Source organism: Mastigoproctus giganteus, chromosome 2 (assembly GCF_048544385.1).
Source record: "Mastigoproctus giganteus isolate SK-2022 chromosome 2, ASM4854438v1, whole genome shotgun sequence".
Classification (NCBI taxonomy): Eukaryota; Metazoa; Arthropoda; class Arachnida; order Uropygi; family Thelyphonidae; genus Mastigoproctus; species Mastigoproctus giganteus.
The window spans coordinates 141,881,386-141,896,778 of record NC_143576.1 but is presented as its reverse complement, the minus strand read 5'-3'; the positions used below and the strand labels follow the sequence as shown (position 1 = coordinate 141,896,778).

General features: G+C 39.4%; 1 protein-coding gene across 1 annotated transcript in view; it reads right to left on the bottom strand.

The window, feature by feature from the left end:
- Nucleotides 1-15,393, bottom strand: part of LOC150089623 (1-phosphatidylinositol 4,5-bisphosphate phosphodiesterase epsilon-1-like) — a 634,994-nt gene that overhangs the window by 395,887 nt on the left and 223,714 nt on the right. Inside the window, exons 15-16 of the mRNA XM_090390053.1 lie at nt 3,507-3,656; nt 2,045-2,333 (exon numbers count right to left, since the gene is read on the bottom strand). Of these exons, the coding sequence (XP_090246179.1) occupies nt 2,045-2,333; nt 3,507-3,656 (439 nt within the window). The remainder of the gene's footprint in view (nt 1-2,044; nt 2,334-3,506; nt 3,657-15,393) is intronic.

Genomic DNA, 15,393 nt, shown 5'->3' with positions numbered 1-15,393 from the left:
CGCCCATAGTTCAGAATTAAGATGAAATGAGTTGAAAATAGCACAAACGTTATTATTAAAACCACAAACAGAAAACGTTTCAAAGAACTAAGCTCTCCCTTTCTGAAGAAGAAGAAACGGCTTAAGCTCAGTTTCCGTGAAAGTTTCGTGATTATATTATATTGTTGATGCTGGCTCCTGGCATTCGACACTTTTCAGGAGATCTCATATCAATGTCATATACAGTGATAACGAGTAATTTTTATGGTCTGTTTTTTTGAATAAATTAATTTAACATAACCCCTTTTAATTTGTCAAAAATTAAATAAATCCCCTCTCCTGCGAAGGAAAAATATAAACTTATTTCACTCTTTTTCTCAGCTAACGTATATGAAGCTCATTAATCAGTGTAGGGATGATGCAATTATTCTGGGCAGACGTTTGACATAACGATATACGTGAACGGACAAAGTGACATTATTATGGACATATGCGACTAATGAAATTGGATTATTTACCATAAAACTAAGATATTACTAACGCAATTCTTCTTTTCTTCCTGTATTTGTTATTCTATCGAATTTGTCTTTCATCTTAAGCATTTGGTTAAAGCAAGTCCGATATCGTTTAGTAAGATTATGCAAAGTATTACAACAAACTTCCAAAGGATTTTTAATCACTTGTAGAAGTTTTGTTATCCGGAGTATTTTTATTATATTTATGCTGAAATGTTTGAATTTGATGTTAAAATTTCGCTATAATTTTGCTTCTACCTAAAATTTTACCTAATCAATTGTTTCCAGTAGAAAAGTTATTCTCCACCGTCGGTTGAGTTTAAAAATATTGATATATTTTCAAACGAAAGTAAACTGATATTGTTTGCAAAAATAATAACAAAAATAGCAGAAACCAGGTAGTGTTCGCTTCTATTACGAGAACTAGCTTTCCTACACAGCTCAGTGCTGACTGAACTGTGTAGAAATGGCTCGCAAATAAAATCGGTTTAAGTTCGTTTTACAAGTATTCCATGACTTGACCAGTGGCAAGGAATAACTTTCCCAGCAAAAAAAGTTGATTAGTCAAAGTTTAAAGTAAGAAATCGTAAAATCAACACAGTAATATTTAAGACAATTATTTTAGCATTGAAATGTTAAATTTAACACAATTTTATCATAAAATTCAAACATCAGCAGAAATATGATAAAACGGCTAAATAACAAATCTACTAAACTTAAAAAAATAAGCGAAACAGACGAAATAGACCTCCGCAATTCAAATTGTGTATATATTCTGTCATTTTGAAGAGAGCTCCATAGGATAGTTTTATCTCTAGGCTTCAGCCTCGGTTGTGATTCCTGTCAATATGAGGCCCTTCTATGAGTTATCTGTACGATGCTGGAAGGAAGAATATGCAATATTTCTTGCCTGGCTTTCTTCCCCATCACCCATAAAAGATCTGATTTGTTATAATACTTATCGTGTATCTTGCTAATTGATCTTGTTTACAGAAACCTGCGAAACGCGGAGTAATATGGAATATTTCGACACACAAGAACCAGAAGTATATTTAAAATAAAAACATGGATTCAGAATAAAAAGAACTAGAGGAAAATGTTACATAATATAAAACTGGATAGCCACCCCCAATGTTATCATTGAGTGGTGGAGAATAACAAGTTACACACACACACTAGTTGGGTTTAATATTCACCGATTAATATTAAATTTAAATAATATTATAGAAATTATTAATTTTATATTGATCCTTAGCATGAATCTCTCGCTAGAGTTTAATTAATTTATTTTCATGACAAAATCTATCAAATGCGTTAATATGATATGAGTTGTTCATTAAGCATTATTAATATGTAAACACGTCTCATAATTTAATATTTTACTTGTTCACAACTGTAAATTCATTCATGTATACATATATGAACCTATTTAATTACTATTAATATGAATACGGTAAACCTGTTCATGAATGAAAGTTGAAGGAAAACATAATGAGAAAAAAGTTTAAGGAAAAATGATTAAAATCACATTCAAGCTTCTAAATGTCTACCTTTATCAAGATCCTGTTTCGTTGTAATAATGTGATCTTCCAAGAAATGAGAATCAAGATCTTGCATAATCTCCCACAAGACGGTGCTAATAGAATGCAACGTTCCTTGGGATGGGGTAATAAAGGACCACTTGGTTCCCCTGAATTCCAACACTAGTCTGTCGTGGGACCGTCCTCCTCCTGTTCTCCACTGCTGCAGATCAGAAGTAAACTGTGATTTAGCAGGAAGTAATGTCTTGCTGTCAAGAATCACAATATGGTCTAAACCAATCCCTAGAAGACGAGTGGCCTATGAAATATAGAAAGGAAATAAATAAGATTTATCCTCTTAAATCTTGTTTATTTATAAACAAGATTTATCCTCTGATAAGGAGAGGATCAGTCATGCATTAGAATCTTCTGGATTTATACAATCTTATACAGCATTGTATTTATGCAATCTTTAACAGCATAGTAGTAGCCTTGTGAAGTTTTTATAAGTACAAAATGATTCGAGCTATCATTTGAAATATTTATTAGCAATTCGATAGTTTTAGAAGGTGGTTCATATGCAATGCATAAAATTGATATTTAACTAGCTAGTGCCGTTATTATATTTGTATTGTTTCTGGAGGGCCAACTAATTTCACAGTTTGATAGCTATTATCCAATAAAATTTCTCAATAAGCACACTGTTTTCTGCATTAATAAACTTTCCGAATGGAGTTGATATATTATACGGTATACAAACGCAAAGTAATAGATAAATACTAGCTGTATGATGGATAACATGGTATTAGTGCTAGATATCACATACGGTATATCAGTCAGGAATGTCTTACTACTGTAATGCTCGTTAAGCTATATCGATGACATAATAAAAACGACGCAATTTTTATCGATCATTTTTTTTTCAAGAAAATATTAATTGATTTAATGGAAGGTTTATTATATAATTTTCGGAATGTTGCAGATCTCTCACACTAAAATTAATCGCAGACAGGTGGAATGCTTGGAAAACAAAATTGTACTCAGTCTCAATCAGTTCAAGAAGAGAAATAATCAACAGGAGATTATTTATAAAGACATAATTATCAAAATTTTAATAACGATATTTTAATAATTCGTGCGAAAGAATTTGGACTAATTTTGAATTTATTATATTGAATTATATACTTATGATCATTTTGTAAAACACGTCGAATTGAGTGACAGTTTGAAGAAAGACTTGAAACGCAAATGCGATTCGATTTTATGTGACTATAAAACAGAAGGAAAAAAGTTAATTTTGTTTAATTTACATGGTCGACCCCTTTTTAGATTACACATCCCCCGTCCTGACATTAATGTGCTTAGTAATTCGTTGTAATACAATAAAAAGAGACTCTATACTGAAACACATGAATTAGAGTACATGCGCCAAGTTAAATGAATTCTGACATTCACTACTTCACAGTTCATTACGAGAGATTTAACCACTTACTTTTTTCTTTGTTTTTCCTCGCAGTAATTCTTTAACTTGAAATATTCGACAGCTGTAAGCAGGAAGTCTCTTACAAGTCTGGATATACAGTTTTTTCAGATGTAGTTCACTCTCGTATACTGGTGAATGAAATAGTTTTCGTTTTTGTTCCTGCAATAAAGTAGTTATTATTAATGTTATTGTTTATTATTATTATTATTAAGCATAAATGGATAAGGTGAAATGGGAGTGAGAGGAGCTGTTTCATGAGAACTGAAACTTGACTGTAGTTACTGAATATATTAATCTGTATTATCTTATGGATTTAAAGGAACCTTTTTACAAATTCAAATTAAGGTGTATTATATCGTTGTGCATATGCGCCATTTTTACATATCTGAACTTGAAATAAACCGAAGTTTGAAAAGAAGACACCATTCTACATCTCATATGTGAAATCTTTTACCTTTCTTTTATACTTCGATTAAGTAACTCTCCCCTATACTATTACTTATTCTCAGTTGAGTACCACCACACTGACGGTACCGTTTCAAAGATACTTGGCCTCTCCTCGGTGGGTGGGTTTGTTAGCCAGGTATAAGAGCTGATAACTTAGTTTTGATTTATTGACCGATTATGGTAGATGCCCAAAGGTACGTAGTAGATTAAGAAAGGTTACGGTTAGAGTAACTTGAACAAATAAAAAAAAAACAGAACTCATTTTTTTTTTTTTTTTTTTTTAATGTGAAAACATCCATTGCGGCATCTGACAATGGAATGTAACGGAATTTAGCAATCACGCGACTGGTGGGAAATGTGATGTGAAATGAAAGCGATAGCATACTGGGCCACGGTGGCCTTGTGGCAACGTTGTCGACTTGCTGAATCTAACCCCGACTAGGTCGAGGTTAGATTCCAGCTACTACCCTTATGGGAATTTTACCATGTGTTTTCCATTCAGCGTTGAGTTTGGCGGTCTCAAACAGTGGTCGTGAGGTTTTTCACCGGGATTGACTCCGGTTTTCCCCTCACAACAGACAAACTGGCCTTCGCGACGACGGTACGCGAAAATTTGATAGGGCTAGGGATGCGCGTAGTCTTGAGGGAAAGGGGTTAGTGGGGCAGCCGCGCCACCATCATAAGATGGGTTGCGGACAGTCTATTTAACAGACATTTTCTGCTCCTTAAAAGAATGCATCGCATGCACTAAAGCAGCAGCTAAAATCCATCGATTAAAATGCTGTTAAGCAAAAATCAAATGCTGGGGTTTGCATCTGCTGCAAAATATAAGTGAATTACAAAAAAAATAAATAAAAGTAGTTAATGTGCGCAGAGCATTTCATTTCAGGCGCGTTAGCAAACGTTCATAATATACGATTTACAGCAAAAAGCACTATTATGCGCGAACAGAGAAAGATTTGTTTCTGCGCATGTCAGCAAACATAATATACAGTGCTTCAGCTACAGTATATGGATAGCCTCATGTGATATATATCACCAAGATAATCTCTGGAATTCTGTTGGTGCGATTTTAACGAATCTTTATTACAGAGTTAAATATAAAATATCCTTAAAATCCATCCACTGGGAAGAGTTATTACATGAAGACGGACGGAAAAAGAAATAACAATTATAGCATTTCTATTAGCCGATTTTAATGATATTTGGAATACCCAATAAATCTTTCTAAAAGGTCCAAATACGAAATTTCATGAAAATTCGTCCTGAAAGTTGAGTTGTTACGTGCTAGCGGACGGCAGGCATGGTGAAGGGAAGAGGCGCATTATGCATATATGCTAACGTTCTTAAAAATGGGACCATATTTTACAAATCGGGCAGTTAATTGCATTGTTAAGGTGCGCATACTTAGTTTTATTTATGATATGAAAAGATCTATAGCGGCACCTAACAATGGAATGTAACGGAAATGTAAATGTTGTGAAATATTTGTATTGTCGCAATCCTACTTCCAGCAGTAGTAACTGCAAGAAGAGTGATTGTGACGTCACAATCATACTAAATAATAAATCGTCACAATCATAAAATATCATTCGTGCGTACAGGCTACACGCGCGTTAATTTTTTTTCTTGGATTACGCGTCTTGTGCGTATGAAAGAAATTTGAAAGAATTGTTCTACATGAAGTTAATATACACGATTCTGAAATTTGTAATTACAGAATTGATGGGTTGTAGTTGAATTTAATCTCGACTACTTCTTAGTAAAAGAGCTGGGCGAGTTATATATATATATATATAAAAATAATGTGTGGTTTGTAAAATAAATAGTGTCTATGAAAATGAAAAGAAGCACACGGTTCCTGAACTTATTATAATAAATCCAAATGCAATAAGGCATAGTATTATAAGTGCTTAAAATTATCTATTAAATATTGGTGTAGATAACTCTTATACGAAAACTACGATAGTAGCGTAAAAGCATCGTTTCAACTGTATCTCATATTGTGATCATCCTTCACAACGAGTTACCATGTACAGTATTCCACTACCTCGAATAAGTAACGCTCCACTAATAGAGAAGGCTATTGTTACTAATTCTCAGAGGGCAACACCGCCTAGACAGCACCGTTTCAAGGCTTGTAGCCCTTTCATCGGTGGGTGGGCAGGTACCTTGGCATTGCAATCACGTGCCAACCCAGTTGTGAAGTTAATTCCACAATATGAGGGGTTGGTGGTGCCTACCGAGAATAAGTAACAACAGCCTTCTCTATTATTGAAGCGTTACTTGTTCAAGGTAGTGCAATACATGGTAACTCGTTGTGAAGGATGATCACAATATGAGATACAGTTGAAATGATGCCTTTACACTACTATCGTAGTTTTCGTTTAAGAGGTATATTGGTGTATCTACACCAGGCCTGGCCAACCCAAATAGTTCTGCGGGCCACCTTGACGAACTACAATTTTCCGCGGGCCACACATAAAATAAAACGATCTTTTAAAAATAAAAAATCAAATGCCATAAAATTTATTTTATTCATTCATTTTTATTATATATCTACGTCAATGAGATATTTTCTCTTCTTTGCGATCACTCAATTTTTTTAAAATCTTCAATATTGGTAGTTGCACATATTAATTCATTTTCCAGATTTTCAGCTTTTGTTTGAAGCTCTAGATTTACTTTTAATAAATTTCAATTTTGAAAAGAAAGTTTCACAAACGTACGTGGATGCGAAGGTGCTCACAATTTTTTGTGTAAAAAAAATCTTAATTTGGGGTACTTTTCCGCTGTCACATATGTGTTGTAAAAGTTGATTTTTGATGTCGTGGCTTGAATGTGTTTTTATTCATTGTTGCACTGTAAATCAATTACTTACATCTGTAGAGTTTCGGTTCCAATAAGGGAAGGCGTGGTGGGGATTCAGGGAAATACAGCTGGTCTAGTATTATATTTGTCGTTATTTATCGTGCCTAGTGTAAGTAGTGAATGATTTCCCACTGATGAAGTCAGTAGTATAAAAATCATTTGGGTTGGCCATGACTAATCTACACCAATATTTAATAGATATATTATGTATGCATATATTAAATTAAACTTGAACACCATATATTTGAAAATATAAATAATATTTGTATTTAGCTTGTAGCTTAATGATAATATGCAAGTTATGTACTCTTTGTAGATCTCCTTGTTTATCAGTAAATAAAGAGGGAAATCTATTAACAGTACATAACTGTAACGAATGGGCCTGGTGTACTGGGGTCCATGGTTGTGAAAATCATTATCAGTTGAAAAAGAGACTTGTTAGTCTTGAAAGCCTCTGCCATTGTATATTTTATTGTATTATATTAAACTGGGTTATCATTGTATATTTTTCCACAGTACATAACTGGAAAACAGAATATTGGGAAATGAAGATTGTTTCTTCGAAAGGTTTTTGACTGAAGATTTTAACATTTTTATTTAACTATTTATTAGATGAGAATGTACAGAATTATTGTATCATATTAACTGCTAATGGATATGAGCACTCTATTTATGGCGGATTAATTGAACAGGAACTTTGCATATGTTTACTGAAGAAAGACCCTTCATGCTGAGAAAAGGCTGTATGACTGAGGGGGAAGCCATATGAAATTATTGATGTAATTACAGATAATTGTTTATTAGAAAAACCTTTGAGCATAAAGCATGTAAGGCTCCTGTAGTTTTGAGGGAGTGTATTGAACCATTGGTTTTCGGACTCGGGGGGGGGGGGGGGGAACTCCTTTGGATTGGAGAAGCGCCAATAAATAAAAGCGGTTCTAGGAGTGAAGTTGGTAACTACAGACCGCTGTCTAACTTCAGTGGCAGGAAAAATCTTAGAGGCAATGACTGAGTGCAGTCCAGGGTCATTTAGATAGATATGGCATTCTTCAAGGTAAATAATGCTTAACTAACTTAGCAGGCTATTTTGCATTTATTCATGAGCTGCATTTAGGAAACAATTTCTACATTAGTTTATTTGGATTTTACAAAGCATTTGACTCTGACTCATGAGAGGTTATTGTATAAGATTGAACAGGTTGGGATTACTGGTAATATTCTAAGATGGAATGCTGGGTGGCTGCAGAGAAGAAGGCAGAGGCTTGTGATGAATGGATATTCTTCAGATTGGTGTAAGGCCAGGAGTGGTGTTCCTCAAGGATCGGTTCTTGGACCTCTAGTTCTCATTTTCATAAATGACACCGACGAAGGGATAGAAAGCGTGATGTAAAGATTGGCAGAGTCGCTAATGATCAGTTTCTTTTTCTTCTTCAGTCAGACTTGAACGGACTTCAAAGATGGTCAAAGAAGTGTCAGCTATGTTTTAATGCTGCTAAATGCAAGGTCTTACACTTCGGGAATAGCAACCCACAAATAAATTATACACTTGGCGGGGTTGAATTAAAAACAGTGGAGGAGGAAAGGAATCTGGGATATACGTGTAGATATGAAGCTTTAAGAACAGTGTAAACAGGCAGCTAGGAAAGCAAGGCCCATAGTGTCCTATCGAAGATTTATCGAATGTTATCCTGTAGAGATAGAGATCATAATTCCACTGTATAAAGCTATTGGAAGACCATACTTAGAATACTGTGTTCAAGTATGGACACATCATCTGAAAAAAGACATTGATCTTTTTTGAAAGGGCTAAAAGACGGGCATCTCGAGTGGTGAGATCGACAGAAAGACGACCATATGAGGAAAGACTCCGATTATGTTGGGCAGAGCAACGATCAACTAAGCACCTCAGAAGTGACTTGATTGAGGTTTACAAGGCTCTGAGAGGGATTCGTAAAATGAATGAAGGTGGAATTCTTACTGTTAAAAGAATTCCAAAACTATTTTAGGAAGTTTAGGAAGGTTCCTTTTAGCCAGCGAGTCGTTGATTGCTGTAAAAAAAAAAAGTTACCCTTGCAGGTAGTTGAGGCTGACAGTTTGAATAAATTCAAAGGTCAACTGGATACTTACATGTGGGAGGAGAGAAGCATAATTTGTTTCCTTATCTACTTTTTTTTTTTTTTTTTTTGAACAGTGCAGCAAAAGCCTGTGGCTTCCCTTTCACTATATAGTGAATACTATTACAAGAAAACAAACTGGCATAGGTTCACATCATAACTCTTGTTTATACTGACCAATTTAAAATTAGATAGTTACTTCTGTAATTCTTACAAGTCTAATTATAATACCATACCTATTAAAATAAGTAAAATCCTAAATGCATCAGATGCTGGAGCATTAAATTTAATTATACACCTATTGGTAAATAAAACTCACAAAAACTAGAGTTATACACTGAGTGCACAGAAATCATGGGATACCTACCTAGTAACGGGTAGGCCCTGATAAGGGCAGTCACACGACGAAGCATTGAGTCCACTAGTTCACGAAAACGTTCCACAAGTATTTTCATCCATGCTTGCTGCACCGCTGTCCATAATTCCGTCGCATTCATGAGTGGAGGATCCAAAGCTCGAACGGACCTTTCCAAAGAGTTTATTTCTGGTGAACGGAGAGGCCTTTCTGTGGTGGTAAAATCTGCGGAATGCTCTTCGGGGCATGTTCTAGTCACCACGGTTCTGTGCGGAGGCGCATTGTCCTGCTGGAAGAATCCATTTCCATGTGGGTGCACAATGAAGGGATACAGATGGTCTGCAAGGATGGACACGTAACCTGGACCGTGACGAGATGCATCTAGACGTACCAGAGGTCCCGACGTGTGCAAGTTGAACACGCCCCAGACCATTACCGACCATACACCTGCTTGAACAATTACTTGTTGACATGACTGGTGCATACCTTTGTGCGGTTTCCGCCAGATACGCACCCTCCCATCCGCTCGAAATAACCTGGTCCGATTAGTTCCGGAAACGGGACTAATCGGACCAGGAGACCCGTCTCCAATCGTCCAGTGCCAGTGTTCTTTCGCCCAGTTCAGGAACAGAGTCCTGTGTCGTGGTGTTAGCAATTGCACTCTGATGGGTCGGTGGCTCCCATAACTTACTGCGGCTAATTATCGCCTGATGGTCTCGGTGGAGACATTTCTGGCACCTCTCTTGTTAAAGTTGGCAGTGATTTGTATCACTATCGCTCTCCGGTTGGCTGAAACAATGCCAGACAGACGTTGACGCCACGTTCATCCACCACCTTTCTCCGCCCACAGAACTGTCCACGATGAGACGTTATTCCGGAAATGCAGCATTCCCGATACCCTCTTGATACTGTCGAACGGGTATAGTGCAATTTCTGTACAACCTCCGCGATAGAGTGAGCTATGCGTCGGGCACCTATCAACCATATCTTTCAGGCGCCTCCGTAGCCAGGTGGGAAGGAGCAGCAGTGCGTAGCACACGCTTCTTGATTAGACCGGGGTTCGAGCCCGTCACCACCAAATACGGAGGATGCGGAAAGGTCAGGGAATGACCACCGCATATCCCGGAGCATTATGGCCTTAGTTGCTAATGCTCCTAAAAACCAAAAATAACAATAACAGCCATATCTTTCGCTGTCGGTTAACGCACAACGTTTATCCATACTGACATCGAATTACCGTCTACGTGAATGCAGTGAATCTATATACCTGTCAAGCTGTGAGTTCGTCCACTTGCGAGAGGGGTGACAGCGTCGCGTTGCCCAGGAACCAAGTATCCCATGAACTCTGTCCTTTCAGTGTATATAAATAAGGTGTTACCACAAATCTAGAAACTCTATGATAGTAAGCAGTGATATATAAACAGAACTTCAATGGTACTAGAGAAGTCCTGGCGCCTCCGTAGCCAGGTGGAAAGGAGCTGCAGTGCGTGGCACACGCTTCTTGAGTAGACCGGGGTTCCAGCCCGTCACCACCAAATACGGAGGATGCGGAAAGGTCAGGAAATGACCACCGCATATTCCCAGAGCAATATGGCCTTAGTTGTTAATGCTCCTTAAAACCAAATAATAATAATAAGAGACGTCCTGGATGAATGATACTGTTAAAACATTGATGACTCAGAGGGATAAGCTTTTGAAAAAAGTATATAAATTGTCCAACGATGAAATCAAAGTACAATAATTACAAGGTTTATAGAAATGAAATTAATGCAATGATTGTTAAGAGAAAAAAACATATATGGGATATTTAATCACAAAAATGACTCAAAAATCTAAATTGAAAATGACCAATATATAAAAAGGCAGGTCAGGAAATGAATTAAGTTTAATTAATGAATTAATTAATTAAAATTGAATTAATTAATTTATTACTTAATTTTAAATCGTTATGATCAGACTAATGCCATTCATTAGCTCAGCCCCTCGACGTGGGCACCTGTACGTGGTGAGGGGACCTCCCAGTGACGCTGCTGGACTTCCAGACTAGCATCACTGGGATCCAACGCCCACAGCCTACGTTCCGGGCTTAGATCAATGGAATCCGGCGTGTTTGCCGTGCGCTGCGACCCGTGGAAATTCGGAAAGGGGGATCCTGGTGGTTGAGGGGCCCAGCTTCAATACACCACTTTGGCCCCTGCTTCGACAAGACGGGTGGTCCTGGAAGGCCCGGCTAGGATCAATCGGCTAGTAGGTTCGCCTGCGAGGGTCAACCGTGTCAATGCCACGCCCCTACCCTCATGGTCCGAGGGACAGGATTCAGGCTGGCGGCGGTGCGGGTATAGTGTCTGGGTAGCCCTGGCGTCCCACTCCCGAGCGCATTTATTGCATGCCGGGTAGTGGGCGTCCCTTTGGGCTCCGTGGTGGGTGGGGAGCCCGGGCACTGAAAAATTTAAAAATCTCTATGAATCCTGATAAACATATTCCTTCAGGGGCCCCAACCCGGTCCCTATCTGAAAACATAGACGGAGAGGCAGATAATATTATTGCGACAAAGAGGCAGCGAACTGAAACATCATCATCAGGGCCTGTCCCAAGATTTCTCATTATGCATTCCACCAATGAAAAACCGATTGGCAAAATGTCGCCCTTTTTTATTCAAAAAGGGTTAGACGGGTTAGTAGGTTCTCCCAAATCAGTTAAGAGGCTCCGTTCTGGAGACCTCTTAATTGAAACTAAAAATGACAGGCAATCGGAACATCTACTCCGAGTAACATCAATCGGAGGTATCCCTATAACAGTGACACCACACAGAACACTCAATTCATCGAGAGGTGTCATTTCGGAGTGGGACCTTCTCGACGTAACCGAGGAGGAAATCTGCTCCGAACTAAAACCACAGGGGGTCATTGCCGTCAAGAGAATCACTGCGCGAAGGGATGGAAAAATTGTTAAAACCAGGAGCGTTATCCTGACTTTTAACTCTCCTAAACCTCCTGACGAGATTAAAGCTGGATACATCAACTGTTCAGTGCGTCCGTACGTTCCAAATCCTTTACGGTGCTTTAAATGCCAGAAGTACGGACATTCTCAAATGGCCTGCCGCGGAGTCCTTGCATGCGCTCGATGCGGTGCAAAGGACCACGAAACAACAGCATGTTCAGCCGCAAAACCCACCTGTATTAACTGTGAGGGCGAACATCCGGCCTACTCACGGGCATGCCAGAGGTGGAAAGAAGAAAAAGAAATTCAACGGCTGAAGGCAGAGCTAAATATATCATACCAGGAGGCAAGGAAATCGGTCAAACCCCTGAATATCAACAGACCTACCTACGCCCAGAAGGTAGCAGGGAGATGTTCCGTCGGAACTCAGACGGACATGACCATTCCTCCAAAGGAGTCTTTCACTCCCATCGCGCGGTATCTTTTAACTTCGCAAAAACCTACACAGAAGGACCAATCAGCTGCCACTCCTATATCGGTACCTCCTAATGCTCCACAATTAACAAAGGTAATTACGACAGAAAATAATAAGAAAGGGGAAGTCCCCCCTAGTTCCCAAGAAAAGATGGATGTCGAGCAAAAGGAGGTACCCGAAGAATCAGTCTTGGAACTCTTTGCGGAGGAAGAAATGGACACGGGACAGCGTCCATTCTTCCCCAAAAAAGATAAATCCAAGACTGATAAAAGTAAGCCCTCAGCACCTCGGAAGCCGCCTGATGGACCCACCAAGCCAAAATAATGGCTAAATTCCTACAATGGAATTGTCGTGGATTCCGGCAAAATATGGATGACATCAAGGCCCTCCTGCAAAAGCACGAGCCAGTTTGCTTTTGCTTGCAGGAGACATATCTAAAGGCAAATGATGATCCCACCATGCACAACATCACATTTTTTCGAAAGGATAGAATTGCGGATGGCCCTGTACATGGGGGAGTGGCTATCCTTGTGGGTAACCAGACCCCAGTGCAGCCTTTGCTAATTACAACCAGCATAGAGGCTGTTGCAATTCGCCTTTCAGTGGGATTTCTATTAACTGTGTGCTCCATTTATTTGCCACCTGGGACTGACATCCCCCAGGCAGACCTTGATGATCTCCTTACGCAGCTGCCTACCCCTTTCTTACTTCTCGGGAGGCGCCTCCGTAGCCAGGTGGGAAGGAGCAGCAGTGCGTAGCACACGCTTCTTGATTAGACCGGGGTTCGAGCCCGTCACCACCAAATACGGAGGATGCGGAAAGGTCAGGGAATGACCACCGCATATCCCGGAGTAATATGGCCTTAGTTGCTAATGCTCCTAAAAACCAAATAACAACAACTTACTTCTCGGGGATTTTAACGGACATAACACCCTGTGGGGTAGTGCTAACATCAACGGAAGGGGACGAGTCATTGAGCGTATGCTGAATGACAATGACCTCTCCCTTCTAAATACTGGAACAAACACCTTCTTCCACATGCCTACCCGTACCTTTTCTGCCATTGATCTCTCTATCTGCTCCCCTTCTCTACTCCCTTCACTCACTTGGGAAGTGGAGGAGAATCCATACGGAAGCGATCACTTCCCTGTGATAACCTTGTTACACAGTGGGAGACCATGTCTTCCTTTTAGGTTACCACGGTGGAAGATTGATCAGGCTGACTGGACTGCCTTCCAACATCAGGCAAATTTTGATCTTAGTACAGTCAGTCAAGAGCCTATCAATGATGCAGTTAAGTACATCACAGAAAATGTTGTCCAAGCAGCTGCTAATGCTGTCCCAAAAACATCAGCCCGGTTTCCACCATTTCCTAAACCTTGGTGGAATTCACAATGCACAGCAGCAAAAAAGGCTCAAAACAAAGCGTGGGGGATATTTCGCCGATATCCTACCACGAACAACCTTATAGCCTTCAAACGTGCACGAGCCAAAGCACGCTACATCCGTCGTCAGAGTCAAAAGGAATCGTGGATCCGTTTTACATCATCTATTAACCAGTCTACCAACTCTAAGGTAGTCTGGGATAAAATCCGGAAAATGAAGGGAAAATATACATCCCACCCTTCTGCAATCCTAGATTATAATGGATGCGCTATTGCAGATCCAACTGCAATAGCCAATGCTCTTGGGGAAACATTCTCTAACATCTCTGCAACATCTTCGTATTCCCCAGAGTTCCTGGTCCTTAAACATAAACAGGAAAAGCAAGCACTTAATTTTAAGACCAAGGGCCTCTATCCCTACAACGGGGCATTCACTATAGAGGAACTAAAAAGAGCCCTCACTCTTTCCAAAGCAAGTGCTGTTGGACCAGATGGCATCCATTATGAAATGGTTAAACATCTTTCACCAAAATCTATGGATTGTCTGCTCCTTCTGTATAACAGAATCTTTACTGAGGGGCGGTTTCCGGATTCCTGGCGAAAGGCAATCGTTCTTGCCTTTCCTAAGCCAGGAAAGGATCCAAAAGTCACCACCAATTATCGTCCTATTGCTCTGACCAGCTGTCTGTGCAAAATCCTGGAGAGAATGGTTAATTCTCTTTTAATATGGTATCTTGAAACAAATGACCTTCTCTCCAACATCCAGTGCGGCTTCCGAAGGAACCGGTCCACCTTGGACCATCTTATTAGATTGGAAGCATCCATCCGGGATGCTTTCCTAAAACGCGAACACTTGGTGTCGGTGTTCTTTGACATGGAGAAAGCGTATGACACAACTTGGAGATTTGGCATATTAAAAGATCTGCATAGCCTAGGCCTTAGGGGGCAACTCCCCATTTTTATTAAAAACTTTTTGGCCAATCGATCTTTCCAAGTTCGTGTGGGATCCTCACTCTCTCTTCCCTTCAGCCAAGAGGAGGGAGTACCACAAGGATCAGTATTAAGTGTCACGCTTTTTGCCATCAAAGTCAATTCCATCACAGAACAACTTCCTCCAACTGTAAACTGTGCCCTCTATGTTGATGACTTTAGCATATTTTGTCAGTCATGCAACATGAGGGTTATTGAAAGACAACTGCAGAAAGCCATTGATCGTCTTAATTCCTGGGCACTTGCTAATGGCTTCAGGTTCTCGCCGGAGAAGACCGTTTGCGTACACTTTTGTCGCAAGCGTAATCTTCATCCTGAA